At 37.3% G+C, this 24,341-nt stretch overlaps 1 protein-coding gene across 9 annotated transcripts in view; it reads right to left on the bottom strand.

Annotated features, from left to right (window-relative positions):
- The window catches only part of TAB3 (TGF-beta activated kinase 1 (MAP3K7) binding protein 3), a 49,064-nt gene that overhangs the window by 12,661 nt on the left and 12,062 nt on the right, over positions 1-24,341 (bottom strand). Inside the window, exons 2-5 of one of the 9 annotated variants that reach the window (XM_080612079.1) lie at positions 12,632-12,665; positions 6,571-6,759; positions 5,659-5,733; positions 2,179-3,631 (exon numbers count right to left, since the gene is read on the bottom strand). In XM_080612079.1, coding sequence (XP_080468205.1) covers positions 2,179-3,568 — 1,390 coding nt within the window. In that variant the 5' untranslated portion in view covers positions 3,569-3,631; positions 5,659-5,733; positions 6,571-6,759; positions 12,632-12,665. Of the gene's footprint in view, positions 1-2,178; positions 3,632-5,658; positions 5,734-6,570; positions 6,760-7,855; positions 7,904-12,631; positions 12,666-24,341 lie in introns of those variants that run through there. The other 8 variants (XM_080612078.1, XM_080612080.1, XM_080612075.1 and 5 more) reach the window with 8 other exon arrangements.

The following is a 24,341-nucleotide window of genomic DNA, read 5'->3' as shown; positions in this document are numbered from 1 at the left end:
GTAATCATTCTCTGATATTTTTGGTTTGGTACTGAAATTTATGACTCGGTCACAAACTGTTCTTTGGCTTCTCTGGGAGCTCAACATCAAACTCTGACTAGCTAGAAAATAATACTCAGTTTCTGCAGGAAGAGCATTTCTCAGTATTTCATCATGATGCAAGAACTGGGCAAGACAGTTAGTGTGAGACTTAGCACTTTCTGATCTGGCTGGTTTTACCTAATTAAAGTCTAGCACGACAGAGAAAAGCAAAATAAATTTGCTGTGGGTATTCAGACAAGCACTGGCCAGTACCTGCTCTTTTCTTCACCCCTTTCCAACACAGGGAGAGAAAAAACACATCATATCTCAAGGATATTTGCAGTAAAAAAAAAAAAATAAAGTTAGAAAAATAGCAAGGATCTGACACAGTTTACTGGGGAGCAGAAAACCACCCTCAAATAACCAAAACAAACCAAACAGAACAACAAAACAAAAAAACACCACCAAAAACCCCTTAAACCCAAACAGTCGGCAGCATAAAAATGAGTGGGGTTTGTCAGTATTCTGTGCACTGAAAATCCTATCAAAGAATAACATCAGACGTTTTCATAGTATAGGCACCACTATTACTGAACAAAATTGGTCCCTCTTTGCTGAAGTAGTGTAAGTCAAAGTAGTCTAAGAGACCACAAAATTAAAAGTACAGATGCCAGGCTGTATGATTTTGCACTATTGCTATCAAACCTTTTTTTTGTGTGACCCTTCCAACTTAACACCCAGTATGAGTACATTGCATAGCTTTGCATTATACTCTAGACCAAGTCATCAAACATGACTCACACTACAAAGAAACAGTGCAAGTGCTGACATCAGAATGGATTTTGGTAATACATTTCCCAATGGTTCATGTTCAAAAGGAAATTAAACAAACTTGTTCCCTATATTAAGCTGTTAAATATATTCTTCTTTAGAAGTCCTTTGTTGTAGTAAAGAATATAACATTTATTCTTCTACAATTTATTTTCATCAAGAGTTCAGAGTGCAACAATACCAAAGGCTCTATAAAGTCCCAGCTGTGGTAGGTACTGCCACAAAAGCAGATGCACCCCAGAAAGCACATACTAACTAGTTTTATTGGTTTTATTTTCCAAATACACAAATCCCGTCAAAGATGCAAAGGTAAAACCAGATTTCTACATTTCATAATGTTTTTCTCAGTTATGTGAAGCTACTTACAGTTTTTTCATGTAACCTACAATCTTTAACAAAGCTGTAATAGGAACATCATCAAATAAAACATAACGCCTATTAGTTACACACCTGCTAGCATTCATTCTCTCTAAATAACACTTCTAATTGGATCTATCAGGTACAGAACAGCTCCTTGTTGATGAGTTAGAATAGCTCAAAAGATACAAAGTAAAATAAGAAATCAAGAACTACAGGGCAACATTATAACCACTATATCAGCTCTCTAAAGTGAAAGGAAGGCTAGAAGGAACAAGGAAGGAATAGACTCTCTTCTCCAAACACAAATCAAGAAACAAAGCATATCCTTTCAGTAATTGCTACTGATTATCATTCTGTCATTACCCCAAATGATTGGTTTGCTTGCAGACCGATTCCTTTGCTCAATTTTAACTGTTCAAATCTATAAAGGAGATTATTCTGAGAAAAACAGTTTTCAGCTAAAGGTCAGATTTATTTTTTTTTTTTTACTAAATTACTTATTTCTTCATATATACATGGCATCAAATCTAACCACATTCTATCCCTATGCAGCAGAACACATGTCCTAAAATTTGTCTGCCAATCACTTCCTCCTGTTTGAAAATTTTAAGTGAAGGAAGTGAACTTTTGATTAAGTTCTTAGAAACAATTATTTTAATATCTTTCAAAACAAAAATATTTTTATTGACACCACATGTAACTGTAGCTGCAACCCTACCCCACGCTCCACTTTCACTTAGTACTCTTCAATCTAAGCCAAATAAACTGAACTCAAATTCCCTGCAGAAGTTGGTGCTTCAGGTTTTATAAAGCACCCGAACACAGAACCAATAAAAGAAAGTAACAGATTTTTGGTGCAATCTCTATTTTGCTCTGAACAGGTCCAAAAATTCTCACTTAGAAAGTAGCAAAATCAAGCTGAAAATGCATTTTACATTAATACAATTTGTAGGGTGAAACATTTACCTTGAGTGTAAGCATAGTCGTCTGATCCAGAACTAGAACTTCTCTGATACTTATGGCTTCCTTTTTCTCCTCCAGATCCTGGGATTACAGAAATAGGCTGAATAGGTTCTGGTGCTGCAGAACGCTCTTCTTGGTCCACTAAATTTAAAAGATTCTCAGTCGGTGCTCGACCTACTGTGATTTTAAAAATGGTTGGGTTTGGCTGAGATACCATTACCCGAGGAGACTGTGTTGGTGCACCTGTAGGTCCAGTTGGTTGAGTGTAGGTAATATATACTGGATTAACACTAAATGGAGGTTTGGGTTGACCCGACATACCTCTTGATGGAGAGCTTGAAGGAGGAGTAGTGGCTGTATACAGCGGATGCTGGTTTCGTTGAGATGATTGATTACTTATTGGTGAAGGACTTCTGTTCATTGCAGTCCCAGGTCTTTGTGGTGGTTCAACTGTAATTTCTATTTTATTCATGGAACCTTTGGATAAACTCGGTCCAGCAAAAGTAGGAAGATATGATACAGAGTGACCACCTTGTTTTTGAAAAGTCTGGGATGCTTGTTGATATGGATGGGGTGGGACAGTTGAAGGACTAGGAGGCATGAAAACATGTGAACTCTGATGACTCAATTGAGGAGGTTGAACTTGGTGTTGAGGAGAGCCAAAGGGAGAGGGACACTGAGATGCCGGTGGTGATCGAAAAGCTGACTGAGGGATCTGGGGTTGTTTAGGAGAATACTGAGAAGGTTGGTAGTTCTGTTGATGGGGATACACAGGTAGAGGACGGGGAGAATAATGTGGAACTGGGCCCTGCGGTGATGAATGCCACTGTGTATTCTGAGGAGTCTGTCGTCCTGAAGAACTCTGAGATGTTTGTCTTATATAAATAGAGCCAGGAGTCCCATAAAGATTGCTTGGAATCTGTGGAAGAATTTGTAGAGCTCTGGGTACACTCTGTCCAGAGGGGAGGTTTTGTGATACTGTAACAGTAATGGGATTTGTACTGTACCGAGGTATGTGCATATACGTGGGAGGAGGGCCTTGCATAGCAGATGTGTTCATTCCTGGTTGTATGGAAGATGGCTGTGGAGGTGGCTGTGGAGGAGGAGTAGCTGCATTTCTATTCTGGTCATTCATGAAAAATGGATTGTAACTAGGAGAAGCTGCCACAACAGCGGGAGCAGAATGTGGTTCTTGGACTAAGCATATCAGCTGTTTACCTGCTGTGCGTTGTGGATCAATATGTCCATCACTTGAACTATGTACCAGTGTACGACCACCATTAAGTTGAGCTCCATCCCCTGCATGATAGCTGGTATGAGGATGAATACCCAGATTAATGTGCAAAAGGCTATTTCTATTCATTCTGGTATCATCAGGGCTATGGTACTCCATATATAAGTATTTGTTGCTCTCCTGTGCGAGGGCTCGACAACAGGCATCCAAGTTGTTGTTGTTCTAGGAGGAAGAATGGACACATATTATTGTCAAATGGCAAAAGAAAACGCCACTGCTCAAGGTTTAACAAGCATTAAACTGAAGCTGCAGTCAAGCCCAGCTTGAACACAACTACAGATAACATTTCAGAAACACAAATTTTGAAATAAAAGTAGTACCTATCAAGTATGTAAGCAGTACCTAGCTCACATGGCATCTAGCAAAATCTTACGGTTACAACTAGCTACAGTATGACATATTAAGAAAATCAAGTCCACATTTGGGGGAAGCAATGGTTAGAAGTCTCAGCATCTTCTGCAAGGAACAGGTATCTAATCTACACTTTCCTTGTAACAGCAGCAACACAGATCAAATTGAACTAGATCAAAATTGCAAACTCTGTAAAGTTGCGGATGACATTTTAATGTTTACCTGAGCATCTACTGCTCTCACCTTTTTTTACTGTTTACCTGAGTATTTCTCTTTACATCAAAGTTTAAAAGCCCAGAATTTTCTGACATAATTTCAATTGCCTTTCAGAACCAAGGTTAAAAAAAAAAAAAAAAAAAAAAAAAAAAATGCTTATTGATACGTCAGTGAGGAAACCAAATAACCCCTGAAAATGTTTCATGTCTTCTGCGGTGCCAGCAGCTGAAACTATACAGACATATTATGAAGCAAATCAAAAGTATAATGCAGAATTCCCTTTCCCTTAATCTTTCCCTAGCTAAATCTAGTCTTGTTCAAAGAATGATGTAAGTGATAGCTTTTCTTTAAGAGTAGGACCACTAGAAAGCCATCCAGATTGTGTATTTTTTTCTCCACAGTTTCTCATGCAACAGTCTGTATCAGCTGATCAGCTGTGGTTCAGTTTTTTATTTAAACAGTAGTTAAATTAAAAAAACTGAACAAACAAAAAAAACCCAAAACCCCACCACCACACTTTAAAGTTCCACTGCATCTGGCCCTCAGGACCCTAACTTTGTTACATGTGATCCAAGACCAGTACCTTTTGTGACATACAGCACTTCCTACCAGAACGAGTGTGTACATATTAAACATAGAAGCATACACCCTCCCCTTCTTTAGTGTGCCAAGATTACCATCCTAAGGAATATATGACATTTATGGGTTTCACTTCTGTTTCAAATACTATCACTATGTAAAGTCTGTATACATATTAATACTCACATGACCTTGTAACACAATTTTCAACAGCCTACTCATTAGCTGAAAAGTCGTATCAGTCCTTTACTGATACCTAGTCAGTCTTAATGCTAAAGCAAAGATTACTTTCCCAGAATTTCATATGATTCCACTATCAGGCAAACTTACATATTAAGCATCTCAGATGAAGACTTACTACTGAACATGACAGAAGACAGAAGAGTCCAGCAATTATGTTTGATGAACTCTACGGATACTTCTCCCTGACTACCTTCCCTCCATGCCAAGCTCTCCTTCTAGACCCCAATGGTCAATGAGAATATCCAGACATATCACAGAATAAAATAAAACCAGAACATGTGGGAATCAGACCCTTTAATAATAACCAGCACCACAGTTTCAAGACAGCAATCTCAAAAAAACCAGAAAGCTAACTACTACGAAGAGCCACTTGACTTCTAAACTGAACTTCATAGACTCCTCAGCTTCCTAAAGTCACTTAATCAGGGTGGAGGTAGAGAGAATGTAGAACTGACAGGCTCAAATGTGGTTTTCTTAGAGTACGGAATATATTTGCCATTTCAAAGCACCCTCAATTTTTGATAGGTCCAAACCACAAACTGGTTTACATCTAGAGCATGTACTGCAAAACGTTAATGGAAACCAGCTCATGTATCTTAAAACAAATATAAAGTGGGTTTGGAAAAAAAATGACAGATACATGCAACATTAACCAGCTATACATATAATACATAATATACATCACATATATAATATCACTATTACAGATATAGATATGCTTCTGCAGCATTAGGGGCAGTTTAATTTTATCGGTTTAAAGATGTCTATGACAAACACAGTTCATCAAAAGGATAACGTACTTAACAGTACAGAAGAGATGAACATCAGGACAAGTAAAGCTTCACATTGCACGGCTTCCCCTGCTTTACAGTTGTCTGAAATCAATTAATTTGTATTTGTACAGTTTAGAAGACACACAATGCAGAAGTTACAGCCACAGTTATAAGTAAATCTACTCGTCTGCCACTACTTTCATCTCCAGGAGGTTATTACATTAGGTTCTACATTAGCCACAGCCACACAAAGCCAAAAGATCTTGAATGTTTCTATTCTTCTCCTAAATTTTCCCATTAATGAAAGGTATCTCCACATGACCAAGACTATGAAAATTATTATGTATGGTCACTTATTATCACTTTCCATCACTTCCAATTTGTGATTTTAGATGAAGGTGGAAGGAAGAAATGGAAAGGGAAAAGAAGAAAATTAAAAAAAAGAAAGTAAAAAAGAAAAAAAAAGAAAAAAGAACTGCCACCTGATTAGGAAACAGAGAAGTGAAAGCAAACCTTTGGATGGACAGCCATGGCAAAAAGACACTATGAAGACAGAAAACCTTTAGATTCCTAGCTAAGGGCAGTTCCTTATCTCAGCAGATTGAGTCATTATTTGCTAAAATCTCTTCCAGTATGTTATTTATGTAGCCATCATCAATAACCATCCTATTAGCCACTTCCCTTATTCCCTATATGAATAGGGTTACAGGTCACACAGAAAAGGAAGAATAGTCAGCAAGAAAACCCCCACAAGCGTTAAGTGAAGAATTCTAAAATCTTTTTACATAGAAGACCGAGCACAAATTCAAGTAGTGGAGTCTTCCACCATTTAAAAATAAAATCAGAAGAATGAAAATCTATGCTCCATGCACACTACTAAAAAGAATTTTTATACCTCAAAATAAAACACATAGGCTCTTAAAAAACTCTTTACTATACCTGAAGCATGCACTGAGACACCACCCCTTCAGGTATCTCAGGGAAACGTTGTCGGAGATCATGGAGTACCTGAACGTCAAGTTGCTGACTGCTCTGCGCCATGCCAGACTGATGATGTTCCAGATTACCAAAAAATGGAATTCAACAGGCCTTCCAATGATTATGGTCTTCTGAGGCTTCCAGCATTTTCTATGAGAAAGAACCCAAAATCAATTATCTTCTAAGCCATCACAACAACTTCTCTTCCTTTTCCAGCTGCATCTGTGAAAGAATTACTGTATTACATTTTTAGGTTTAGATAACAAGAGAGACAATGGCTTAAACACAAAAATGGGAATCATCCTATCTCAAAATCTAATATTAAACCACTTAATATATCACAGGTATACCTATATAACATTTCCCTGGAATGTGCTAGTACAGGTCTTTACACAGTCCCCCCTTCTTCACAGTCCCCTTCTGACCTACATGAAATAGAACTCCTAAATACTTACAGCCAGTGAAATTCTGAACAGTTTGTAGAAAAGCCTGAAGTTATCACAAAGCATAAATGTCTGTAATTTGCAAAATGCTAGGAATAACATGCTGGGAAACTAAGAAGCACTATTACCCAAAAATATTCCTCTAGTAATAAGGCTTAAACTCTTTCCTTGTTACATCACTACAAATCCAAGAAGCTGCAAGCAATTTTTGTAAAACGCAACAAGAGTTAAACAGACTTTAAAAAGTCTTTTTTAGGGTTATGATGAGGATCTATTTCAGACTTTTGCAAAGCACCTATTATATTCATACTAACGTGACAAAAAACCCTCCTTCCATTTCACGGTTACTGTATTCAACAGCAAAAAGATTCTATCTGAACTTCAATATCCAAGGACTGCTAGAAGGCAAATAAAGTGTGAGTCAACAAATGCTTTTCTCACTTGTGGCTCATCATCACAGTAGTAATCAAAAGGTAGCTGAAGTCTAAGTAAAGATTCACAAAGACTTTGCATGAAAGTAGTGCACAATAGCCCCTGTAACACATCTATTATTGCTAAGCTTCATAGACTTTCCAACATTACTCAATTGAATTCTTAACTGCAGAGAATGTAGCTCAAGAACAGAAATGGAAGTCAGATACCCGCAGACTTGGTGTTCAAGTAATGTATTAGCTACTTGAAGTCCCATGTTCGTATCATGCTATCGCAACCTCGGTGTATTACAGGCAGTTTTTCACCTGTTAAGCTCCACTTCTAATAGCAGTTTAGAACAGTAAAACAGATCAGCACAATCATATACATACCTTTACGCACTAATAAACTCCAACAGTTTCCTGTATCTTTCCTACATCTTCAAAGAAATACAAAATGTCAGATTTAGTGTAAAAAAGCTTTAGGTTTTTTTTTCTTTTTTTTTTTTAATTATTATTTTGAGTACTTAATAACCATGCCTTTCTTTTTTCACCCCTTTCAAAACAGTACTTCTTTTCTCTGGAAAGGGGCAAAACAACAACCATCACCACAACAAAAGCAGAAGTCAAGTTCGCTCCACTATGTGGCTACTTGGTACGTGGACACCTTTTTACTGGCTTTTTAGTATTCATTAAATAACACATAGGCTTACAGGAAGGCTTTCTCTTTGTCATATCTGATAAATTCTAGTACCCAGTATTACATCTGTCATATCACTCACTTTCTCAAGATAAATGAGACAATTTAAAGAACAGCAAGATATGTGAACTACCCTGCTGTGATTTAAGAAATGCTGCAGTAAACTTACATTGTATAATCACAATGCAGCTCTGTCCACTGCAGTAAAGCTGCAGACCCCTTTTATTTTAAAATTAAACAAGTTTCCACTAACTACAAAAGCCAGCTGAAACTTTGTACCTACACTCACAGTAGGGGACTTTTTATAAAACTTATTTTTCATAAATGACAAACATCATACTCTGAAAGGCAGACCAGCACAAGGACTCTCAAAGAAAACCCAAGAAAAAAACCCAAAGAAAAGCCGTCAAGCTCTATGTGTTTCTAGACAACTCTCCTTTTCCCAGGAGGCAGGGAATGAAGTGCAGTAATGAAGAATACCCTATCAGGATAAACTGCAGTTAAAAACTCCTGTGGAATAACAAATGACAGTATCTGAAAATCTGAAATAGAAGATAATAATTGTAATAATTTAATTTGCATAAACAAAAGCCTTTGTATCACTTCTCTCTTCAAATGTAAATGCAAATGCAACAATGGCTACTGGCCCGCTATGAATTTTATCACAGTTCTTTTCTAAACACACACGCACACACACACACAAAAATTAAGTTTGAAGAGTTGAAGCTTCTAGTTACACAGATAGCCTTAAAAAGACTATAAGAAACCTAAAATAGTTATCTTGAGAAGCACGAACACACATTTATTCAGAACTCTTTGGATTCCATGCCTACAGTACTGTGGAAATTTGTTATTTTTCAGCCAGTACCATAGAATTCACTACTGCCTTATCCAGGAGCCCAGCACTTTGTTGTACCCATTATCCAGCATTTTGTCCTGCCTATTCTGTTTGACCTGCCTACAGCTGACTGCACATTTACCACTCTAAGCAAACACAAACTGGTTGGAATACAATACTTGCTTCCCACGTTGCTCCACAGCACCCTGCAGGTGGAGAAGGAAGCTGTTCAGAGAGCCAAGAGCTTACAGCACAGACTACACAGCTAACATGCTTAGAGAAGAACTCCTGCTGAGCCACAAGAGACTAAGAAAGCAATCCTTCAAAGCTTCTTTCTTTCACAGCGTGCACAGGCTAAGGGACACGCTGAGGTGTACTACACTACCAGTGCCTTATAATTACTGAAAGCTCACAGAGCAGAACACATCAAAAAACAATCCAAAGTCACAATAAAAGCAAGCCACTTCATCTGTAACTTTCAAAAACGAACTGAGAATACTCAAACTCCAGTTGAAAAGTATTTCATGAGGATGAAATAAATTAACACTGCTACACACACGGCAGTTCTAATGACAAAACCAAAGGATATTGTTGCAGAATTGGTCCCGCTGTGTTAACACACGCAGACGACCTGGGGAGCCACTAGTGAATCTGAGGATTATGCAAAGCGTTACTTGAGCCCTAAACAAATACACTAATCGGGTTTCCACACCTTTTAGATACCCAAATTATATATACAGCAAAATATTATCTTAAATTTATCTTCTTTCCTTAAACCCTTTGTGTACCCTGCAAGTTATGGAACTAGTCAACAGCTTCATCAATCAACCGATGCCTCTTTTCTAAAAGAATGAAAAAAAAAAAGAAGCAGAATTACTACTTTCTTGATATTCCCCACAGATGTGTTCAAATATATGCTAAAGGAAATACATTTCACTACTGTTATTTCTGAAGCACTAAATCACCTGAATTGAAGATACATGAATCATCAGTAATGGGATTGAAGTAAAAAATAAATGAGGTCAACAGATACTATCTGGCATTTATAAATTATGTACTGGTATGCACTTATGCAATTAAAGTGTTTGGTGCAACTAAAATAATTCCTGAGTGAACTTCCAGAAAAGATGATACCTGCAAGACAGTTTCTCAGGCCTCATCAATTTAAAGTTAATTGTTAAGAGTCTTAAAGTAGCAGTTGGGCCTTGAAGGATAAAAGAAGAAAAAAACCCAGTAAGACAAAACACAATAATAAAAAAATCAGTTTAAAAGCAACACCTCAGAGGCATCCTGCTTTTTACATAAATTCTTTCATCTTAAAATATTTAAATCTCCTTTAGATTGCAAGGATGAGAAAACACAGATGGATTTAAGTACAGTCAATTAAAAAACCTCAGTTTCCTCTGAATACTACACAAACGTGATTCTTAAGTGTCATTGTCCTGACTTCTAGTCAAATGCATGCTGATGCTTACAGAAAAAAAGCGGACTTACTGAACGACATTCAAAGGAACTCAACCCAATATTTGTAAATTAATCTTCTTTCTTCCTCCTTATTTATCTCAAAAGTGTTGAAGATGAATTCTGGCCTTCAGATTCATAAATATTGTAGAATTTTTTTACTTGAGCAATCATAGGGCAATTCCTTCAAACACTTGCACTGGACTGACAGCCTTTTAGCCAAGAGGTAGAAAAGGCTTCAGGGAAAGCTAGGAAAGCTGGATGCTCTATTCTGTATAAACATTACAGGAACTGTAGTATGAAGATACCATGAAATTTAGGTGGACAAAACAGTATAACAACTTCTTAAAAATGGAATCTCCAGAACAGAAAGGACAAAATTAACACAAATCAGTAAGCTAAGAGAAAACTAAAATATATAAACATCTTCACCAAGCAAAAGTTTGACTTTAAGAGACATTTAAATTCATTTGCAGTAAACGTAAAGCAGCAAATCCAATAAATAGCTACATAATCCAAGCTCATGACAATAATTCCTAATTGTTATCTCTTTCCCAACAGCAGCACCTCCTGTTTGTATTTGCTACTGGCATCTAGGCATTAAACTTCTAAGGAACACTAGTATCAGTCCTACTCAGAACTTCAGTCCTGTTCTGAGCCAAACAGAAGAGCAGTAACAGTCTGAATATCCTCCATGAACAGCAACCTTACTTTCTTCTCTGCTAGTAAACAGAGGGAGAAATGAAAAGACGACAGGATCTGAGGAAGCAGAAAAAGATACAGAATTCTAAAATTCTGTTTCATTGATCTAGATTAATACAGAATTTTACTTTCACCAAAAATAGCAGGGTAAATAAAAAATGAGAGCATGTCCAAAAGAAAAATATGATGTTCCCTAAATGGAAGAACAATAATAAAAGCCTAACACTCATTTGTAATGATTTTACTAAAACATGACATTTTGTTTTCAAAGCCATGCTAACTAACTGGCTCCATGGCACGGGTTCTGAATCGGAGTGACATTCTGCATCTTTGGTTCTAAAATTATTTATTTAATAATAAACATATTTTTTAATAATAAAATATTTATTTAATAATAAACAGGGGTGATCTAGGTTAGAATAAGGAAGAAGTGCTTTATTGTGAGGGTGGTCAGGCACTGGAGAAGCCTTACAGAACAGACTATTCATGCTTGCAACACAAAACCCCCAGCATTACTAGACCAGCTCTACAAAGTAGTATTACTAAAGTATACAGCAAAGTTAGACTACACAGAGTGTTTAGGAAGCAAAGAAGTTTTGTCTAGATCAGAACTTTTTTATATAATTGAAAAAACAGTTACTTATTAATAACATATATTAGCACATTCATGTTTCATGACTACTTACTTCTAGATTCCTAAATTAAAGGTGTTGTGTTGTATTGAAATAATCCCGCCAAAACGTCATCCAGGTACTGAACTACAGTGTACTCTATTACCAGGCACAGTGCATAACAGATCCTCCAAATAGTCTATTATTTTCCCAACTGTGAAAATTATATTACTATAACATAAACAAAGATTTAAGTTGCATTTAAAAGATTAGCCTCCCTACTACAAGTGTCTTTATTAAACCCTATGGCCCAAGAAATTAGGTGAAAACATTCTACCTCTCACAAAAGTAAAAGATCACCTATTCCAGCTTCAGCACTCACATTCACCAACTAGTCCAAAGCATTTATATTATTTGCGAATAAAACCCCCCTAATTTGGACAAGCTAAGTTGCTAGAAACTGCTTACTGGGAAAGGATTTCAAAGTTTTAATTTACATATGCATGTATATAAATTGAAAACAATTCAGCAAATTATGCTTTTGTTAGTTTCTTGAATGAAGTTATCCTATAAGCAAGGGCTGCTTAGGGGGCAGATATCAATTTAGTCTCTAGAATAGATGTGGACAAACTGTCACTGCCTCCAGAGTCATCTAGAGATTCAGCTACAGTCCTTCAAGGATGCAAAGATTTACTGTATATGAGGCAGCATGAAAATGCAGTGAGGTCAGCTGTAGTGAGTTACACCTCATACACAACAATTTTCTCCACCTTTCCTCCCATGCCAGCCATCTCAGCTGAACTAACTTAACCTGCTAAAACAATTAAAACCACTTTTTACTATTTTAATAAGCTTACCTTGCACAATGAATGCCCACTGAATATCACACCACTGTGGAAAGAAAAAGAGTAAAAGGTAGGAAGGGATACAGAACCAGGAGTATCACCTCCCTGTTTTCAGCAAAGATAAGACAACTGATCAATTAAAGCCATAACAAAAATGCACCTTGTTCACCCAAAGCAGACTTAGAATGAAAGAACTGAAACTGTTCTTTTATGAACAGCATTAAATCGGAATGAGGTTTTTGCCAAGTGTCAATACTGGAGTTAAAGAATATGGCTGTGGTACTGCAAGAAAGCTGACTGTCAGCTGTGCCCAGAAGGCACACCAGCAAGAGGTCAGAACTGAAATTGTACTTCAAACTCAACGTCACTTCCCCACACTCCATGCAATACTGTTCTCTACACAAATTCTTTCTGAAAACCATGGCAGACCAACTGATTACAGGCAGCCGGCTCTTCATCACTGATATGATGATAACTTCTACATCTCTGTTGACACATTGGTTACATTCTTCCAAAGGCTAGAATATCCTCCATACACTGCATGCCAATAGTAAAATATAAAAAGACAAAAAGGGAATTAGCTCAGCCTACAGGTTTAGAAAGTACGTTATTAGATGAAGTATTAATATATTTTGATTTTTACCTAACATAGTGGTTTTAACAAGTAAGTATGACTTCAGCCAAAGTCATGATTACATCCCTATGCCACTTTTGTATTTCAATACGCATGCAGATGCTAAGGTATATAATTACTGTGATGCTTCCTATGATGACTGCAAACCCACAGCAGAAATATTGTTCCATCAACAGTTTTGTAAATAAGCTTGTATAAGATCATGAATTTTGAAGATGCCAATTCAAACTGAGTTGCTTTGCACAAAGCATTAACTAAGGAAAAACATGGAGTTTTTTTATTTAAATTTTCATTTAGTAGCTACTATTTAATGCATCTGAACCTAATTATAGCCTTGTAAACATGCCTGGCACATGACCTGGCTGCAGATGAAATCACATAATCTCACCTCTAATCCTTGAGCAGACTCTGGAACCGCTGGTGGCCTAAATTCAAAGGCAGTACAATATTAAACTGACTGTAAATGGCTTAAAGTCATCAGGCTATACTGGTATTGTGAATAATAAAGAGAACAATTTTGTACACTAAGTTTCTATTTAACCGTTCAAATGAAACCAATTAACTCATCCCACAAATAACACATCAATCCAGCTAAGACTTTGGATTGCATTTACAGCAAAGGCCTGTGAATACTTTTATGGCAATGTGAAACCTTTACAAAGATTTGCTAGCTGGAAGATCTTAAAGTCTCAGAAATACAAGAAACTAAACTGTTGTAACAGTGCCTTGGGAGCAACTTTTCCTTCACAATTACCTTCAGTCACACACTCACTGTTTAAACAGGATTTTTTTTAAAAAAAAACCAAGAAACGCTTTTCCCTGCAACAGTCCAGCTAAAATAATTTTTAGGATTACATATAACTAAGAACAACTCTCCCATCTCACAAATCACAATGACCTTTTGTTATGGATGCTTTTTTATTACAGGGTGATACATCCCACAGCTTTGGGGCTGTATTGCTTCACAGAGTAAGAAAGATATGTACAACAGAATTCAAAGACATTTTGTCATTTCATATAGACATATTAAATTCAACAAAAGAAAAGCAGTCAGTATTGAAAGCTGAGCTCAGCATGCTGCTTTTCCTGTTCTGAATGAATACCTGCATCACTAAAAACACTTCATGGTTTGGCAAGTCATCTTGTGATGAACATTTGTTCACTTGTATAGAAGATCAACAGATTCATAAAGCTCCTGTATAGTAGGAAGACAATACAGAATCATAGAACAGTTAAGTCTGGAAAGGACCTTAAGATTATCTAGTTCAAACACCTCTGCCATGGGCAGGGACACCTCATACTAAACCATGTCATCCAAGGCTCTGTCCAATCTGGACCTGAACACTGTCAGGGATGGAGCATTCACAACTTCCTTGGGCAACCCATTCCAGTGCATCCTTATACACTGCCTTCAGATACTGGAAGGCTGCTAGGAGGTCTCCACACAGCCTTCTCTTCTCCAGGCTGAACGGCCCCAACTTTCTCAGCCTGTCTTCATATGGGAAGTGCTCAACTCCCCTGATCATCCTTGTGGCACCTCCTCTGGACTTGTTCCAACAGTTCCATGTCCTTTTCATATTGAGGACACCAGAACTGTACACAATAAAGAAGTATCGAGCAAAATAAAACTCATATGATAAAAGTTATACAAGGTCATCTGACAATTCTTTGTTTGATATCCCTGTCCACTTAGCCATAGAACAGCTACACAGCCATACAGTAGTTACACAGATGTATCATTTGATGGCCTGGAGCAGCTAAGACTGCTGAGATAGCATGTAATTCATTAAAGCCTGCATGATAAGAATACTCTTATATCACATTGATGAAATGGGAGCAGAAAGCAATAAAAACATCCCTTCTCTTGGGTTTTTCTGTTTGGTTGGGGGTTTTGTTGTTTTGTTTTGTGTGGGTTTTGTTTATTTGTATGTTTATGGGTTTTTTGGTGGGGGTGTTGGTGGTTAGTTTTGTTTTTATTAGCTTAAACTTAAGCAATAATCAGTTTTATCCGTATTTGAAATTATTTCCACAGATTCTGTAAATAAAGAATATTGTGATATAATGTGGTGTGTCTTCATCACACAAAAGCAATATGCAATTTTGAGGTAAGAGAAACCTGGGTGGAGAAAATCCATTTTTGGTACAACTGAAACAGTGACACTGTCTAGAAAGAGGACTCAAGCATCATGAGGTTTCATCTGTGGTGTGTGGGCAAGCATGTTAATGACACAGGTTGTTACTAAAGTTAAAAAAATCATGATCAATAGTTATTCTCTCTTAGATATATATTTTGTGTTGCTTCATGTACATTGGCGTTCGCTTTGCTTTTATCCCTTTCATTACGGTCTGTCATCCTTGTGAGCCAACAACATCTAAACGGACTAGTGTTATCTATTTACTGTTTTCCCTCTTCCATCTGTGACAGAAGACACCAAAAAAACGTCATGGGAACAATACAGTTAGTTTAGTATATACACAGATTCAAAAAATAATCAGGCACCGAGAGACCAGTTCACCAGACGGAAAAGGAGCTGGAAGTATTGCTTTGCACAGATCTAACATTTTCAAAACAAGTCACACATTATTTTGTGGTCATGATTAAATTTCTGCCCTTTAAAGTAAGACTAGTATTAGACAATAAGAGACCTTATTTATCCCACTGCTCTGGAAGCAAAAGCAGTGAAAGTCATCTCTACCCTATATACAGGTCTCCACAAAGTAGAATTTAACAGCTACATGGTACACAACACCAGCAGATACTAAAACCTGAATGATAACAAGACCACCACTTAACTGGAACGCTGATACTCATTTTAGCAAGTAGCTAACAGGTTCTTGGCCAGTAATTCCTCTACTAAGTAGATCACAATCAGAGAATGGTTTGGGTTGAAAGGGACCTTTAAAGATCATTTAGTTCAACCCCCCCTGACAAGGGCAGGGACACTCTTGCTTAGACCAGGTTGCCCAAATCCCCATCCAAATGCCTTGAGCATTTCTCCCAATGGGGCATTCACTTCTCTGAGCACCCTGCTCCAGTGCTTCACCCACCTTCACCGTAAAAAAAGTCTTCCTTATTATGCCCAATCTAAACCTGCCTGCCATCTTTCAGTTTAAAACCATTGTCCCTCCTCCTGTCACTACAGACCTTGGTAAAAAGTCTCCCTCCATCTTTCTTATAAGTCTCTTTTATACATTGAGATGCCACCACAGATACTAGTAAATACTTCATTAGGATTTTATGGTTCTCTCACTCCACAGAGCAACTAGAAGCAGCTCTTGCTACATAATAAAGGTTACAAGACAAGTAGGTTTTCCAGCCAGTGTGAGCTAGCTCAGGAATGATGCTATGATGTAACATGTATGTAATGATGTAATGATGTAACAAGTACTACTTTCCAAAATAGTTCTGCAGAATACTACACACAACTAAAAATTGTAAACACAAGTGAGTTTCTGTATCTCACAGGTAATCCCAAGATTATCACAAGTATCACATTAGTACTAAAAGCTATGAGGACAATGAACTGGCTTTCTTACCAGGGCATACAATACACGATTATTGACTGAATATTTGTGAAATAAGGGTTGGGGCAGTGAACCAGCACACTGTCAGATTTCTTAATTTGTAAATTCTAAGTGTTGGCTCTGCTAAAAGCAGTTTTATAATTATTAAATCTTTTTAATTTTTTCTTTCTTTTTTTTTTTCCCCATTATATCCTATTTTTGGAATCAAAATGAACCAAAAAAGGATTCAAGAAAACATAAAACCGTGTATATACTATAAGGCATGGGAAAAAGTCTACTGCAAATCTGTGGATCATAAACTTCAGCTTTTTAAGTACAGTCTGCTATTCTTATTTACAAGTTAATTACTAGCACCTGAGGTTTATACTAGAGGGAAACTGAGCTAACAAACTTCAAAAAATACTGACTATTGTTTAATACACAAGTTGTTCCAGAAAGTGAGCTTCCCTCTCAGAAGTGTGAGATTAACGCTTCTTGAAGAAATGTCTCCACCTATTGCTATGAACAGAGATTTATCTGCAGGTCACTAGTCTGAATTTCAACCATCTCAACAGGAATTTAACACTGTTCCAGCCTAAGAGATGTTTGATAGCTCCTACACAAGGTGATTCTCAACATTAGCTCCTGCTTCTGCATCACAAATTCATTGCTACACTTCGAGTTTGCTTTTAAGACATTCAGAACAGGCTTTGTTGCAAGACATATTTACACTGGTCAAAATACACTGAGTCCTTTCAAGGAGACTTCCACAAAATGAAACACTGTACTTACTTTTGCAGGAGTTCACAGCTGTAAGTATTCACTAAAGCCAGAAGTTTCAACAAGTCTGAAGACAACAGTCACAATTTAAAAAGAATATGAACTAAACTGTCATCTGGTTTACCAACACAGAACTTCTGAAGTTTCAGGGTTAACTACACTCATAAATCAACCGCTACACATACAAACGGCTATTCACATGGTTAGCCTAAATGTCTCCCTCGTTTCTCTTCACCTTCTCACTTTGATTTGGGCTTCTTCCTATTAAAAACATTTGCTCTAAGTAAATGAATTGCTATCAATAAATCTGAAAGAGACTATTGCCCATTTGCAGAATAAAAGCAACACAATCACATTAGTCATCAGAGCCTGCTGGTATTTCCATAAAAGGCACACTATTGCACTTCATGCATTAAGGGCTATACTATTTGAATTTTTAACCACTTATTTGATTTACTTGGGTGGCTCAGCAAACAATTTCACAGTGAAGTAAAGGCTTGACCATCCTCTCGGAATCAGCTGAAGCTGTGCAAGAACTACAAAGTGTAAATTCATTCCTTTTAGTCAACCATGCTATGAATTAGCCACAGAGCCAACGATTTATGACAACACAAACTTTAAAAAATTAAACTGCTTATGCTACCAAAGAAAATTTAAACTGTACGAATTAAGCCATTCTTATGGTAGAAAGAGAAAAATTTCTGAGTCAGCTGGTTAAACGTCAAGTTTCCTGCTTCTGAAATATCCCTGACAGACCTCTGTGATGGCTAACAGTAACAGTGCTGTAAACAAGTTAAAAATAACCAGACCAGTATGATTTCTCTGTCAAGCCTCTGATGAGTTTTTATATGACAACCCTTGAAAATACTCTGAATTGAATATACTGACTAAATCAAAGATTTCTGTTTTGCTGATAACCGCATGTATGGAAGAGTGGATAGGACGCAGACAATTCCAGTAACACACCCCGTCTTAAACATTCATTTTTCTGCATCAGTGACTAGATTACTCTAAAACATACTTACACCTGTAAAGGAGTATTCACTTTCCTGCAGAGATAAAAGGAGATACTGACTAGCATTGGTTTAAATTATATATAACTATATATATACATAAATTATATATAACTATATATACATATATATATGTATTCACTACAACTCTTACACCCAAAATGAACAATTGAGAAAGAAAAGAAAATGTACTGGGAAGCATGAACACCTATGCAACACTTTGTGACCTGACTACCACTAGCCTCTCCTCACTTTGGCCACCTTAAACTAGAAGAAAAACCCTAGATTAGAAAGAAGTGGAGTTCAGTAAGGGGATAAGAAAACCGATTTCAAGATCCCCAGCAAAAAAATACTGATGGAGCATATGACTCCACACAGAGAAAACAGAGGAGGGAAGTGGACAGGGGCATTGTCCTGGGTTCAGCAGCAGCAGTCATTTTTTTTTCTTCTTAGTAGCTGCTGCAGCACTGTGTTTTTGACTTTCGGCCTGGGAACGGAGCTGATAACACAGATGTTTAGACTGACCAAGGACTTTGTGAGTCTCATGCTCTGCCAGGGAGGAGGAGAAGCCAGGAGGAAGCAGGAACAGGACACCTGACCCAAACTAGCCAAAGAGGTATTTCATACCACAGCACGTCATGCCCAGGATGTAAAACTGAGAGTCCCCGGAAGGGCTGGAGGACTGCGGGGTGGGGGTGAGGTACCAGTTGGTGAGCGGTTGTATTCTCTTCCTTGTTATTTCCTTTATCATTATTACTATTAGTGGTAGCAGTAGTGATTTCTGTTATACCTTAGTTATTAAACTGTTCTTATCTCAACCCATGGGAGTTGCATTCTTTTGATTCTCCTCCCCGTCCCTCCAGAAGCGGAGGGAAGAAAGGTGGGGGGGGGGAAGTAGACTGCGTGGTTCTGATTTACGGCCTGGGCTTAAACCACAACAGGCATATAAATGGCAACAAAAAATAAGAAAGAAATTGGGAGAGCAGATACCAAAAAAACAAGAAACAGACAGGAGTCAATACAGAGCAATGCAAAAGATTGACAATACAGAAAAATATGAACCACATACTCCCTACACACCAGAAAACATCAGCTTCCACTTTTGAAGCTTTGAATTAAGCTTTGGTGGTCAGACTGCGTAAGTTTCTTTGACACAACTAACTGCTATAAAATACACTGGACAAGTTTTTTCTATCATTCCATGAGAATTTGTTAAGATAAGGAACCATAAAATGAACCTTGCCTATTTTGTGGTATCTTCTGATAAGACATTGCGTGAGTATCTACCCACAAAGGTATCACAAAAAGAGGTCCTACTAAGAAGTTACATATAACATTATAGTGATTGTATTTTATCTATATATGTTTATTCCAGTAGAACATATTAGCACATTGATGTTATCTATAATCATGTGTACATCTAAAGACACTTGAGTGTGGGCCATAGTTGAGGACTTGCTGTACTCAATTTCCTAGTGAAACAGAAAAGATACCTTAAATTAAAACATTATCTGCCAACTACATACATAATACACACATGTGTGTATGTAGCTATATATTTGTGCATATATAAACGTCATATAAGCCATAGCTTAAACTTTTTCTCTTTTTTCTTTTTGCTTTTGGGAACAGGGATGGAAGAGTACATTGAAATTAGACATTTGTTTCTGCAATGTATTTTTTTTTTCCTTTAATGCCACATTCATCTTCTGTTAACATTATTTTAAGACAGGAAGTTTTATATCTGCTTAGCCCCAGACTGACTTTCTGGGGAAGATGTGCCTTAGATATTATACAGTGCAGAAAACATTTTGAAATGTCTTCATTCTTCACTCACTTCAGCATTCTCTATAAAGAACAGAGTAAAAAAAAAAGTCTAGTGGGAGGAACACTGTGAGTTTCCCTCTTTCCATAAGCAAGGTCTACCTTGTAACTGCTGCAGCAGGAAACCCTTGGTAGTAAAAGGTAATGTTTAAACCATCAACACTCAGATAAAGCTGTAGCTGCCCTCTGTTCAATTGCTTCAATGGCTTATCTCCATTAGGAAGTCTAGATTATTTCAGATCCACTTGTTCCATGATCTTAGGCCAGAAACAGGACAAGCCAAAACAGATAATGGAAAGACCAGAATATGAATAAAATTGTTCATCCTAAGATGCACTGATGCATTCCTGCCAAAATCATTGTACAGCTTCAAAGGACTTGAACAGTATTCAGTAGCTTGACTTGATAAAAGCTTTAGCATGCCCTCTTCCTTACAGAGAGCCTGGCACCAAATTGCGTGTTTTAACACCAGAAAAGGCAGGCTGAAAAACTACAGATAGCAGCTGTAAAAGGGCAGCCACCAGCACCGAAGTATATTAATTTCTGCTTCATATTGCCAAATAACTTTTGTGCTCTTCTGTCTGCTGTGAGCAGAGGATGGGATTGGAAACTGATTTATCTAACAACTGAATATTAAACTAGGAGCTTTATAAATTACAATCACTCATAGGTCACTCATAGCTATATAACAGCACAAACTGATTCCAAAGAACATTGTACCCCTCTTTCAGTCACGACTTCTGGTAAGTTAAAGAAAACTGTGTTTTGTAGTCCTAACACCTTGGTTACTCAGTGACACTGTCTGCAGGCAGGTTGTTAGTATTCATGTCATTAGTCATAACATCTGTTTATTTTTGTTGGTCTAGTACCAGGCCAGAAAGTTTCCGATCCAAGTGATGAGATTAACGCAATTCCTGGCTGGAGTACACATGACTTTTCACATACAGCTGAGCATAAAAAGATCAATTTTGTTTTGATGGAACTAGAGCCCTCTCTCACACAGCCTGTGATCACAGGCTACAGCTGGGACATATTAAACAACTCCATGGCTTTTAAAAAAATCAGGCTTACAAGTATACAAATCAAAGTGAAAAGGTCCTTCAATACTAGCCAGTCTTTCCACAGTTGACACTGCATGGGCTGTCTAATGGTGAAGTTAGAAGCAAATTTCACTTTAATCAGATTCAGCTACAGGAAAAAAAAGTCTAAATCTGAATATGAGACAAAATGAATGAAGCACACATTTGGATTTCCACAGGATTTCACCCAGAAGTCTGTGTTCACAATTTCACTTTTCAAAATACCTTATTTTTATTCTACATGACAAATATTCTTCCAAATGTAAGATAAATATGCATGTTACAACACTTAAAGCAATCATATGCATGTTACAACACTTAAAGCAATCAGTATTTCTTATTTCTGCACTGATCTGCCCTACCATGCTCCATTAAGGTTGGTAGGATAAACTGCACTGATTTCATTTCCCTTCTACGAAGCTATTCTCATAATCCTGCTTTAGAAGAAGAAAAAAAATAAAAAGGGCTCAAAGACAGCTCCAACTTAAAATAGTTGCTAACTCATTTTGCTCTTAAAGAGGTTTGGATTATTTCACCTCCCTGAAAAAAGATGCTGTCCAGCAGCTCAAGGTAGCTGCATCCTCCAAAAGTGCTGTCCCTTTTTGTTTTAACAGACCTCTCCATTCTTATGGGATATACAAGATCTTGTGGATAACTTGGTAAGGCTGTAGTAAAAGAACTGCTTGAAATGCTCTTTACGCTAAAATTGCCCTACTATTTGGGTCGTGCTCAGTGGTATGCACCTTCACAAGAACTGAAGAGTGCAACCAATATCCATCCGATAGTTTGAGTAGTGCAGATGCAAGGTACAAGAGCATAAATGTCTTTCACCTGTGTCCTGGGTTCAGCCGTAACAGTTATTTTTCTCCTTCCTAGTAGCTGGGGCAGTGCTTTAGTCTGAGAACAATGCTGATCATACGCCAATTTTTTAGTTGTTGCTAAGTAATGCTTACCCCGATAAAGGACTTAGTCTCTCATGCTCTGCCAGTGACAGGTGGCACAAGAAGCCAGGAGGAAGCAGAGACAGGATATCTGACCCAAAGTAGCCAAAGGGATATTCCATACCACAGCAAGTCATGCCCAGTATATAAACTGGGGGGACTCACCTGGAAGGGACGGATTGCTGCTCAGTTTGGGCCGTGTATATGTCAGTGGGTGGTGAGAGATTGTATTGTGCATCACTTGTGTTCACTGTTTTTTTCCCTTCCCCTTTTTACATTATTTCCTCTTGTTATTTCCCTTATCATTATCATTACTAGTAGTAGTAGTACACATGGTATTTTCTTTGCTTAGATGCTGCAGCAAATAAGGAGATGTGATATTAGTTCTTTAACCAATCTGCTGATTTCTGTATTGTTGGAAGTGGCAGTGTCCATATGGTTTGTAGAGAGTAACGGCATGGAGAACAGAATCCCAGAATAATTAGCATTGAAAAGGATCTTACAATCATCTAGTTCCAAGCCCCCTGGCCTCGGCAGGGACACTTCCCACTAGACCAGATTGCTCAAGGCCCAGCTCTTCATGTAGACACTAAGAATTTCAATCTGAAACACATATTTTGGTCTAACTCCCTGACGTCTTAGAAGAGCATCATTTGCTGTGAACACAGAGCTAAAAAAATCAGGGTCATGTATCTTCCCACAAACCAAATGCAGTCTTGTATACAAGAGGTTTAGACAGCAGAAAAATCTGAAGTTTAAAAATCTGCAGTCATGCCCCTGCCAGCCAAACATACTGCCACCAGAGCATTCCCCTGAAGCCAATAAGCAACACATAGTGTCTGCCCTAGGCATAAGCAGCAACAGACTTGTACATTTAGGAAACATAAAAGAGGTTGAAAGCAAAAATACATTAAAATAACACTGTAATCTGATGCTTTGATTCTGAAATCCTAGTACAAGTAGTCACACTCTCTGCTTAACAGAACAACCCAATGACTTCTTCCCAGTTCTCACAAGGATTAAACAAACAAATTGGAACTCCAAGCAGTTCCATGACCTGGACTCAAGTGTATGCTTTGAGTTTTCTCTGCTTTTAGATGAGGGGGAGGAGAGGGAAGGAGCTGAAAATCTTTGGCATATATACTGCTGTTTAAGCCTATTTTGTTCTCTGTGTCATTCTTTCCCTACAGGATGGAAAGCAATGTTACACTTCTGGACAATTAAACACTATTTTGAAACAGAATACAAACCTATCTGAAAATCAGATCTAAACATACTTCTAAAATGCTGTGAATAAGCACATTTTCAGAATAATTCTGCTAAACAAGGCTGTATATTTAAAATTTGTTTTCCATACTTGAATGGCCAGAAAAACTAAGCAATACTGTATCAGAACTGTTAAGTTAGACTATATAATCGTATGCAGGTTCTCTGTTCCAATTGTTGGAGAAACATGTACATTAAAGTATCTGGATATCTTCGACAGATACTTGTTCCTTTGATTCAGCATCAGATTTAAAAAAAAAAAAAAAAAAAAAAAATTTCTTGTCAAGAACTCTTATAATGCACAAGTAATCGCTTCTTGCTAATGACTATTTCACATCACCAGCTTTCCATTTTAGCAAATCAAAACCAGTACTGTCTAAAGTCTGGGGTTTTACTTTGCTAAAAAAAAAAAAAAGAAAAAAAAAAAAAAGAGTGGAATCTTTTTTTTAAAACAATGTTTACCTGAGAACCGTAATCAAAAGAATCCCCAGTTTCCATATTTATGTATTATGGTATTTTAGCAAACTTTTCTGCCAAGAAGGATTACTAGGCTCCATTCCAGGTATACAAAAGACCATGGATACTTGAGGCCCACCAATTCTACAACAGTTTACCTATGAAGTTACTCTTAATTCAACTGTCTTATTACACAGTTTGTCTAATTTTCAAATTAGTTTAATA

This window comes from Psittacula echo (assembly GCF_963264785.1).
Source record: "Psittacula echo genome assembly, chromosome: 3".
NCBI classification, from domain to species: Eukaryota; Metazoa; Chordata; class Aves; order Psittaciformes; family Psittacidae; genus Psittacula; species Psittacula echo.
This window is presented reverse-complemented; position numbering and strand designations above follow the sequence as displayed.